The following is an 11,409-nucleotide window of genomic DNA, read 5'->3' on the forward strand; positions in this document are numbered from 1 at the left end:
ACGCTACGTTGTCACACTACCTACATTGTTATGGTTTATTGTCACACTACACTATGATGTCACACTATTTACCAACTCTGTGAAAAGTTTTTGAAGAAACGTGTGCTTTTCAAGGACAGCGATGGCCCATCTTAGCGAGGCCATACGTGGGCTTTACGTGTTGATCTCCTACCACGTGAATGTCCTTGCCCAGTAAGGATTTGGCCCTCCATCCAGCGGTAGTCAAGCTAGCCGCTGGCTGTTTGGCATGCGTGGTGGCATCGCGGACAGAGCGTGTCATCACGCTGGCGTCGGCCCGAGCCAGACCCTCTCAAGGTCGCTCGTCCATGCATTTTTTACAACAACAAAAAAAAACAAAAAAAACATGGCATCATCCTTCTCTCAGTTGTCAGCATGCCGGTAGTCGTCCATCTCTGTCAGCTCAGCTCACCTTCAGTCCTGCGCACGTTATTCATCAAAGGCCACGCAGTCTTTAATTGTTTCGGATTGTTATACGGTAATCCTTTGCTAGTAGCAGGCCCTTACGTGAATGGCAAAATTTGGTAAATAAGGGATGATTCCACCGCCTAAACATATTTACACCTGCCATAATAATAGTTTAAATTCCAACACATCACATCAAGTTGCTACATTATGATGTTACGCTACAATGTTACGCTAGACTGATATGCTATTCCGTCACGTTGCTACGCTAAATGCTATGTTAGTAGGCTATGCTATGATGCTACAATGTCACGCAAGGATGAAATTTCAGCATGGCATGCTACAATGTTAAGCAAGAATATTATTCTTTGAGTTTATGCTACAGAATTAGGCTATGCTTGTACGCTAAATGTTACAAAGTTAAGTTATGAAGTTACGCTATGATGTTATGCTCCAGCGTTATGCTACAATGTTATGCTAGACTGATATGCTATTCTGTCACGTTGCTACGCTAAATGCTATGTTAGTAGCCTATGCTATGATGCTACAATGTCATGCAAGGATGAAATTTCAGCATGGCATGCTACAATGTTAAGCAAGAATATTATGCTTTGAGTTTATGCTACAGAATTAGGCTATGCTGGTACGCTAAATGTTACAAAGTTAAGTTATGAAGTTACGCTATGATGTTATGCTCCAGCGTTATGCTACAATGTTATGCTAGACTGATATGCTATTCCGTCACGTTGCTACGCTAAATGCTATGTTAGTAGCCTATGCTATGATGCTACAATGTCACGCAAGGATGAAATTTCAGCATGGCATGCTACAATGTTAAGCAAGAATATTATGCTTTGAGTTTATGCTACAAAATTAGGCTATGCTTGTACGCTAAATGTTACAAAGTTAAGTTATGAAGTTACGCTATGATGTTATGCTCCAGCGTTATGCTACAATGTTATGCTAGACTGATATGCTATTCTGTCACGTTGCTACGCTAAATGCTATGTTAGTAGGCTATGCTATGATGTTACAATGTCACGCAAGGATGAAATTTCAGCATGGCGTGCTACAATGTTACGCAAGAATATTATGCTTTGAGTTTATGCTACATAATTAGGCTATGCTTGTACGCTAAATGTTACAAAGTTAAGTTATGAAGTTACGCTATGATGTTATGCTCCAGCGTTATGCTACAATGTTATGCTAGACTGATATGCTATTCCGTCACGTTGCTACGCTAAACGCTATGTTAGTAGCCTATGCTATGATGCTACAATGTCACGCAAGGATGAAATTTCAGCATGGCGTGCTACAATGTTAAGCAAGAATATTATGCTTTGAGTTTATGCTACAGAATTAGGCTATGCTTGTACGCTAAATGTTACAAAGTTAAGTTATGAAGTTACGCTATGATGTTATGCTCCAGCGTTATGCTACAATGTTACGCTAGACTGATATGCTATTCCGTCACGTTGCTACGCTAAATGCTATGTTAGTAGGCTATGCTATGATGCTACAATGTCACGCAAGGATGAAATTTCAGCATGGCGTGCTACAATGTTACGCAAGAATATTATGCTTTGAGTTTATGCTACATAATTAGGCTATGCTTGTACACCAAATGTTACAAAGTTAAGTTATGAAGTTACGCTATGATGTTATGCTCCAGTGTTATGCTACAATGTTACGCTGCTCTGCATAGTTGTTTGAAGTTGGACAGCTACTGTAACTTCTATGCTAATTTCCTTTAGCCTGTGTGTTGGTTACATTGTATGTTAGCATTAAGCTAGCAAACTTTGTTATCATTCACACATTATTTGGAGAACTATGTGAGCGAGACAGTGAAAACAAGCGGCATGAAATTCTTTAAAGAAGGTGTTTCAATATGTTTAAAGACTGTAAATAACTTTTGAAAGTGTATAAATGTGCTCAAAATAGAGTCCTAACAAAAATGTAGCATTGAATGTGATGCGTGCGCTGTGTTTGACCAGTTTGCATTTCTGGTATGTGGCGTTATGAGAGGTTACTTGTCTTTACTTAAAGTTACTTGTCTAACACATAACACTTAGAATGTTTGACTTCTCGTCAGCAGCAAGGATGCTGCGAGATAAATGATTTTGGTGTTTTTAAGGACAAGAGTACATCCTTTTCTCCGCTCCATCATCCTAAACGTTGCCGGCGTCTGTGTGTAAGCGAGGCCCCTCACATCACCGCCTGCTCGCCAACAGGATTGCTGAGCCGTGTGGAAGTTACTTTCAAATTTAACGGCCTCCACTTTCCTCCCGCATTCATCGCGACGCGCCGTCCATCTATCTCGGCCCGAGGCGGCGATAGTTCCCGCGAACCGTGAGAGGCCGCCGTATTTCAGCGCGTGGAGAATTCCCCGTGAAGGGTAAGGGATTACGGATTGCGACCCTCTAAGCCGCCCGGGTGCCCAGCGAGGATGTCTCTGAGCGGCGTAATCTTCAAACGCAGCGCAGAGTGATGAGTGGGCACCCAAGAGTTGCGCGGGATCTAAATGTGTTCCGCCGGGTTTACTGGCGAAAGAAGGGGAAAACAGGCCAAGGGAGTGAGGGAGACCACATCTTGGTGGCCCAACGGATCGACTCAGCGTCTTCCCGGAGGTGACGACTGCTTCTGATTCCATGACCTGTTTGCCAGGAATTGCTTGAATGTAAATGTCAGGCTTTCACATGGTGGTGGAAGTCAATCTAGGGGGGGTTTGGGGTCAGGTAATGACAATGGTGGGAAGTAACCAAGTACAACTTTCTCAGTATTTATTTTTCTGATGACTTCATACTTTTACTTCCTAGGTTTGAAAACGATATAGGTGCTTTCAGATATGAGTGACCTGACGTACGGGTTATACGTGAATCGAGCTGTCATTCAGACGATATTTTGCTAAGATAACAGTTCCGTATGGTTGTAGTGAAAAGTAAGTAAAACAGTTTGGCAAATAGCTAGTGACCAGTTCTTCAGAAAAAAAAAATGCTTCAAAGTGTTTAATGTAACTCCCCGTTGACGAATTACATGTTGTGCGTTTAAAACAGCCGCGTAAATCTGCTAGCTTAATGCTAGCATAATGGTAAATGCAATAGACAGGCTAACGGATAAGATAGCTAGCATCTATGTGACGGAGAACACAAAAATCACATGCGGCAATATAACAATCGTCACAGGCATACTTTTTTTGTCAAAAGGGTGTCTGCAGCTCACAAAATGGCCGCAGGTTCTTCTTGCTGTCTCGGTAATCTTTTCTAGTGGGCCCAGAAAGTAGCGCTTATGTCCGTCAGATAGATGCCTTGTAGGAGCGGCAAATTGCTTGACACAGTCGGATCATAACAGAGTCATCCAGCAGGACAGTGGCAAACTGGCAGGAAGTCGACTAAACCCCCCCCAAAACACTTTTTACTTGAAGGCTGACAGGCATTTGTGTTTTAAGTACTGTAGAAATGTCAAACTCATTTCCATCTCAAGCCACAACTACAACGTGGCCTGTGATGGAAATTAATTTTACACCGCTGGCATTAAGAGTCCCCAGTAAGTCAAAAAGAAGTCATGCTAGCTTTTAGACGCCAGCAAGGGTGTAAGTGAAAGCGCTACAAGAAGACTATTGATCACACGGTAGGGAAATTCACTAAAGAGCCCAAAGAAAAAGCGCACAATGTCAGATCAAAGCAGCAGTGACACAAACATCCCTGATCCATATCATTAACGCAATTAAGCGGCAGAGGGGAATCTTGCTGAGAGCCACGATTGTCTCCCCGTCTCATTTAAGAAATCCAACGTCCGCCGATAGCATCGAGATGGACCTCAAGACTGGGGGGTGAAGGACGTCGGCCTTGGCGGAGACTCTTGAAAATTGAGTCCATCAAAAATGAGGCGAGGGGTTCAGGGTTCTTGTTTAAGGCCGAGATGCAAAGCGGCTCGCTAATTTACGACACGCTAACGGCGAAGGGCGAGTCGGAGGGGGCCCGCGGATCAAGGGGCTTCATGCACACGCTGACATAATCAATTTGGAAAACACACACACACACACACTCACATGCGTAATGCGGTGGTGTGCTGAGGTGTAAAATTGTGTGAACTCTCCAAACAGGTACATTCATTTAGGGTGTGACAACAAAGTGCCTTCAGGTGACAACAAAACCTACACGCTATTATATCAGCTGCACTACGGCGGGATGGAATAAAGCTCGGGGGCCCAGCAAGGGGGGTGAATGGGGGTGAATGGGGGATCCAGTGAGTGGAGGGGAAAGTGACAGACTATTAAGGTACAGGCATTTGCTTTGTGTTCTAGTCCCACCCTTTGGAGACGTGAGGAACTGCACCTTGGAGGATAACTGGCTAGATAGAAGAAAAGAAAAAGAGAAAAGCACAAAAATATATATACATGGCGGTGCCTTCTAATGGGAATGTTTGTTAATAATATATTGAACTTTCAATGGATGGATGCAAAACTTGTAAGATCTAACTTTCTGTGAGACCATGAAGGTGTCTGTGATTTGACGAGAGTGGGGAAAATCCGAAAGTATTTGATGACCATCAGAAAAGGTTTGTAATTGCAAAAAGATGCCACAAGATGGAGGCAAGCCACTTTTCCTGTTCTATGCTTTATCATCAAACATGTTAGATTTGTTAGAGTTAATCTTATTGAGTAGTGCTTTGGTGGCTAATGAAGTTTTTTTTTTTTTATTATTATTTTATTTACTTTAACAACAACGTTGGTTTTATGTCAATAACACTTGCAACTTCAATAGGCGCACCTGCAACATTTCTATTTATTTTATCCACATTCACTAGAGCTGGTCACGTTCATGCCGTCAAACCGGTTTTCCGACAAAGACACACAATTAGCTTATTATGATGATTTTATTTATCTTGTTTGAGCGAGACAAACACTGGGTTGGAGCGGCCAATCAGAACGGAGATAGGGGATTGAGGGCGTCGCCTTGATGACGTAATCAGAGATGGAAAAAAAGGATGCGGCGTTGATGAAGATGATGATGATGATGGAAGCAGATGATCGTGACAGCTTAAGGAAAACACGGTGAGGTGCGTGCAATGAAGTGTCGTCTTTTTAGGTATTTACATGTATATATTATTTATGTTGGCGGAATAATAGTAAAGCCAGTGGTGTAAACTGGTGCGCGAGGGTTCCGCGTGCTCAATGTGTCGTTCATTCATACGAAAGCAGCCACTTGACTTTAGTTCGATTTACTTGATTTAATAATAAAAACAACAATAATGTATGCTTGTGTGTGTTGTCATCTCCGTGCAGAGGCGCGTGCACGCTCAATTAGGGCTCGTGACCGGTGCGCTGCGACAAATATAATAATAATGAAAGTACTGTATTTATCAATCACCAATTTAATTTGAATAAAATCACTCATGTAGTTAGCCGAAAATTAAACAGCTATATTTCTAAATGTGATGTTCTCTTGCAGCTGTAAAGTAGTTCGGTGGTTCTCCGGAATGCCTAGGGGGGCGCTCGTGCACCGATAAGTCAACCATTAAACGTCAATGTGTTAGCGCGCTAGCTTTACCTCCTTTAGCACTTGCTAACAAACCAAAATTCATACCCATAAAATCATTTTATGGATACAAATTTCATATTTAATCGAATACAATACACCAAGTCAATGTGATACAGCAGACAGTAGTAACTAAAACTTAATTAGATGTCCTAAATATTTATTACCGTTTTTGTAGTCCTCCGGAACACATAGAGGGTGATAGTCTGTCAATAAGTGACGTTTAAACTTCGAAGAAGAACTCTCACACTACTTCCTCCTTTTTTAAATCGTAACAGCAAGCTTCACTTTGTTTATAAAGTTGAGTGTAGGCAATATATTACTTTTAAGCATTTTATTCATTGTTCTCGTCTAAAATTAATGTTCACATGCTGTCAAAAAAATGTTATTTTACGTGGTGGTCGTCCTTGTTTATTCAGCAGCTGGTTTCCTGGAATGATAGTTTGTTTTTTAGTTTTAACAAAAGTTTTTGCATCATCTAGCAAACAATGCGGGTCGACGTTTAATTTGAGTGGTTGGTTTTATGATGTTTTACGCCAGAATGCCTCTGGACGACAGATGTGACAGGTGGGAGGAGTGAAGACTGCAGCTCCAAGTAGGTGCACCATTCTACTGTACAGTACTGTGTATAATATGGGATGGGGGGGGGTTAGGTTTTCAAGCCTGGTCTTGGGTTTAAAGATTACTGATTCAAAGTATGGTTTGAAGCCCGTGTTTGAGTTTAAAAGACAGGGTTGATGTTTCAAAGTAAGATTTGAAGCCAGGGTCCAGGTTTCAAACCTGCAATTGTTTCATATGTGTCTTATGAATTAAAAGAATGACAAAATGATTCCTATTCCCCACAGGTTATCAATAGTAAAAGATGGAAGGCAGAAACTTGTGAGTACATCTCACTCTCATCTTTGTATGTAACATGGCCCCTTTAACCCATTCCTGACATCACGCGTGTTTTCTCCGAAATAGCGGTTCCTCGGGCGACCATGTGGAGCGTGCGCTCCTGGGCCAGGACTCGGGTTCGGTGGTGAGCCGCTTCCAGCAGCGCTACTGGAAAACCAAACAGACGCTCATCAGGGTGAGCGGCAAGAAGGAGGACCAGCACGTGGTGGCCTCGGACGCCGACCTGGACGCCAAACTTGAGGTCGGCTGCTCCTGTTTTAAAAACAGCTTGCGATTGCAATTTAGGGTTTCAAACTAATTTTAGTTTGTTTTGCTCGTCAGGTGTTTCACTCCATCCAGCGGACATGCATGGAGCTGCTGAAGGTGATCGAGCAGTACCAGAAGAGGATCTGCCGTACGTGCCACCACATCATCACTGACAAGTGGTCCACTATGTCAAAATCCCCATTCAGCTTTTGCTTCCAGTTCTTTCCCAGGAGGAGAACGAGCTGGGTCGCTTCCTGCGCTCACAGGACAAAAGCCGGGCAGGAAAGATCATGCAGGCCACGGGCAAAGCGCTCTGCTTCTCCTCTCAGCAGAGGTCGGCCTCACCTCTCATCCCTCACTAATAATCTCCATCACCATCCTAATTGTCACGGCAACGTCTCACGCAGGCTGGCGCTGAGGAAGCCCCTGTGCCGCCTGCACCAGGAGGTGGAGACGTTTCGCTTCCGGGCCATCTCGGACACGTGGCTGACGGTCAAGCGCATGGAGCAGAGCCGCACCGAGTACAGAGGAGCCCTGCTATGGATGAAGGACGTCTCCGCCGAGCTGGACCCGGACACGAGCAAGCAGATGGACAAGTTCCGCAAGGTGAGACCAGGAGATTTGTGTGGAGCTTCAAGTCAGGGTGAGGATTTAAATTATTTTAACTGTAATAGTGATATGAATTTTGGATTCTCATGATCATAAAAACAATATAATCAAAGAAAAAAACGATTGTCCCTGACAGTGACACCCTAGTTGGAATTTACAGTAAAATGAAACCCACATAAAATAAATAAATAAATAAAAATAATTACACACGTTACATATACTTAACTCATTCACTGCCATTGACGGCTATAGACGTCATAAATTCATTTGAACTATTTCTATTAGTTAAACATTTTTTTCCACTTTTGTTAACGAGTATGAAAACCTAGATTTTTTTTTTGTACATTTAGAACAGATATAAAATTTGTGATTAATCGTGAGTTAACTAGTGAAGATTAAAAATTGTCATCACCTGACACCCCTAATTTTTAATAATCTTTTCTTTTTTTAAATAAATAAATAAAATAATTGTACTTATTTTTTTCCCAATTTTTAATCTTTTTTTTTTTAAAGAAAAGATTATTAAAAATTTGGGTGTCAGGCGATTACCATTTTTAATCGTAATTAATTGCATGACTTTAATACTAGTTGACTCACGATTAAACAAAAATGTTATATCTGTTCTAATACAATAAAAAAAAAGTTCTTGGTTTTCATACTCTCGTTAACAAAAGTGGGGAAAATGTTAAACTAATAGAAATAGTTAAAATGATTTTTTTGACGTCTATAGCCGTCAATGGCAGTGAATGAGTTAATTACGACATCTTGTTGCTAGCAGTCAATAGGAAACCTCAATGACTGGCTAGCCAAAATTAGCATTGGAAGTTAGGGAAAGGATTTACTTTTGTTCCTGTTGATTTTCTGTTTTCCTTATATAACGAATATTCACACACAAATACTGTAGTAACAAAAGTTAGGTTCAAAGTTGAGATTTAACATCAAATTGTGATTTCAATATCAGTCAAAAATAATCACGCTTGTTTTTTGTTTTTTTTACCCTGCTAGTTTCAAGTCTGGATTAAGGTTTCAAAGTAGAATTTTAAGACAAGATGAAGCCTGGGTTGGGCTTTGAAACTAGGTTCAGAGTTTCAAAGTAGGATTTAAAGTCTGGCTATGGATTTGGGTTTGAAATAAAGGTCTCGGGTTAGGGTTTCAAGTTAGGGGATTTTCCAAAAAATGTCCACTAGAGGGCAGCCTTCTCCTATAGAAGACTTGTCATGCCAGCAAAATAACACAAGCAGGTCTCGAGTCGTCATATTTGTGTGCGTGCACGTCAGGTTCAGGCGGAGGTCCGCTGCACCAAGCAAAGCTTCGACCAGCTGAAGACTGACGTGTGCCAGAAGGTGGACCTGCTGGGAGCCAGTCGCTGCAACCTGCTGTCACACGTGCTCGCCACCTACCAGGTAGAACCAGTTGGAGGGGGCGGGGTCCCGCCAGGTGTGCCCCTGACCCCGCTTTCTGGTGTCCCTCCAGACCACTCTGCTGCACTTCTGGGAGAAGACATCCCACAACATGGCCGCCATTCACGAGAACTTCAAGGGATGTCCGCGCTACGAGGTCCGACCTCAATTATTTTCTATTTCACGTCAGTATTTCATATTGAATCATCCGCGTGACGATTGATGACAGGAGTCATCAAGGGAGAAGAAGAAGAGGAAGAGAAGTAAAGCAGAGAAAAAAGCTGACGACAAGGCCACAAATGAAGAGTACGTTCCTATAAAATTACAAAATACAACTTTCATTTTTATATTTAATAAAACTAACACACTTTCGGTGTGTTTATATTTTGTAGACTGGTCTCATTGGGCGATGACAACACGAGCACTCTAAGAGAAGGTAAAAATGTACTCAACCATCCTTTAGAAACATGGAAAATAAATATTTGGAAATTAAAATTAAAATCAGTATAAATAACTTCACACTGGTGAATTTGTAAATGGTGATCCTTTGTTCTTTTCGAAAAGGAGAAACGTGCGAATCATCGTGGGAGCTTCCAGACGATGACAAGGACAACTCGGCCTTGCTGGAGGAGATCCTGGGAGGCATGTCGCTTCACGACTCCGCCCCCTTGACCCGACAGTGGAGTCCGGCGTTTGAAGACGCCCGTGATGAGGCCGCCGCCGCAGCCGCGGAGCCCCGCTCGCTCTTTCTACCGTCGCAGCTTCTGGACCACAACTTGAAGACGTTGCAGTCTGCTGCTCAACTTGCAGGTAAGCCACAAAGGAGTCGGCAAAGAAATTGCAAGTGGAAGGAGATAAATGTCCGATTGCTTGATTTCTTTAGAGGGAGCCGGCACTACCTCGCAGCCTGTTGCCACGGCAACAGAACACCCCCAAGGAGCCAGTGGACTGACATGTGCAACATTAAGACTAAATGGCAGGTTTTAAACATTTGTGTTTTTTTCCCCCCATTGTTACATGCTGTGTTTTTAAATTCATTTTATACCTTACAAAAATAAGGTTAATGGCTGAATAGCTTCATGATAACGCATAGTGCAATATGCCATAGTTGGGCTAATGGAACTAGCATTTCAATTCATTTCCCCAAAGTGTGACTTTATTGCTTCTAAGATTGCAATTTTATTCTTGAATTTAATTTATTTTTTTAAATGCCACAAAATTTAACTTTTCTTTTTAATAAAATCCAATTTTATTTATTGCGAAATTATGTATTTTCTATATTTGTAAAAAAAAAAAAACTTTTCTTCCTAACAAATCAGATTTTTTTTGTTTTGTTTTAAGATTACAATGGCATTCTTAGAAAAAAAAGAAAGAAATCCCATAAAATCCATCCTATTTTATTTCTCATGAATTATACAATGGTTAATGCACTTAATGACTTAATAGCTTCATGCTAATGCATAATGCAATATGGCATAGTTGGGCTAATGGAACTAGCATTTCCATTCATTTCCTCAAAGTGTGGCTTTATTGCTTCTAAGATTGAAATTTGCATTCTTGAATCTTAAATCTAAAAAAATTCCACAAAATGTAACTTTTTCTTTTTAATAAAATAAAATTTTATTTATTGTAAAAAAAATTTTTTTAAAACACAACCCCCCCCCCCCAAAAAAAAGAAAAACAAATATGAACTTTTCTTCCTAATAAATCAGTTTTTTATTTTAATAATTATACTTTTTTTTTCTCACTTTTCATCGGACGATTTGTCATAAACTGCCAGTTTATTTGGAGGGGAGGGTCATCTAAAAATTTAACCTTTCTTTCCAGTATAATCCATCTTTATTTTTTTAGTTTTTTGTAATATCGTTACTTTAATCTGTTAAAAATTACAGAATTAAGAGTACAATTTGTCTTTTTTCCCCCCACCTTCATAGCAGCAAGCGGTTCCGGGCCATCCAAGGACCTGTCAGCGTGGTTCAACCTGTTTGCAGACTTGGACCCCCTGGCAAACCCGGACGCGGTGGGCAAAAGTCACGCTGAGCAACAACTTCACAACGCTTAGCTAGCTACATAGCCATCCACGCTAGCCTGCCAGCTTCCTATCAAGCCATCCACAAGAAAACATTCAAAAGATTTCATCCGCTCTTCCTGTTAATATTGAAAAATGCTAACAGAATGTGACCAAAATGAGCTTAAGACTGCATTTCACTGGACGTATTATTTTACGCTAAGCCAAAGACGATGACGTGCTCTAATGTCAACGCAAATAAAACATATCATGACAATACATTTATGAC

General features: G+C 41.3%; 1 protein-coding gene across 2 annotated transcripts; it reads left to right on the plus strand.

The window, feature by feature from the left end:
* Positions 1-5,384: 5,384 nt before the first annotated feature.
* ica1 (islet cell autoantigen 1) lies at positions 5,385-11,367 on the plus strand. 2 transcript variants are annotated; one of them, XM_077575352.1, is made up of 14 exons: positions 5,385-5,481; positions 6,501-6,555; positions 6,806-6,839; positions 6,924-7,098; positions 7,179-7,251; positions 7,323-7,437; positions 7,511-7,709; positions 8,990-9,115; positions 9,186-9,269; positions 9,342-9,418; positions 9,505-9,548; positions 9,677-9,922; positions 9,996-10,088; positions 11,047-11,367. In XM_077575352.1, the coding sequence occupies exons 3-14, from the start codon at positions 6,823-6,825 to the stop codon at positions 11,172-11,174; spliced, it is 1,377 nt and encodes a 458-aa protein (XP_077431478.1). In that variant the 5' UTR covers positions 5,385-5,481; positions 6,501-6,555; positions 6,806-6,822; the 3' UTR covers positions 11,175-11,367. The 2 variants fall into 2 exon arrangements, with proteins under 2 accessions (XP_077431478.1, XP_077431479.1); XM_077575353.1 differs by having other exon boundaries at positions 5,401-5,476.
* Positions 11,368-11,409: the final 42 nt, after the last annotated feature.

Source organism: Vanacampus margaritifer, chromosome 9 (genome assembly GCF_051991255.1).
Source record: "Vanacampus margaritifer isolate UIUO_Vmar chromosome 9, RoL_Vmar_1.0, whole genome shotgun sequence".
In the NCBI taxonomy this organism is placed as follows: Eukaryota; Metazoa; Chordata; class Actinopteri; order Syngnathiformes; family Syngnathidae; genus Vanacampus; species Vanacampus margaritifer.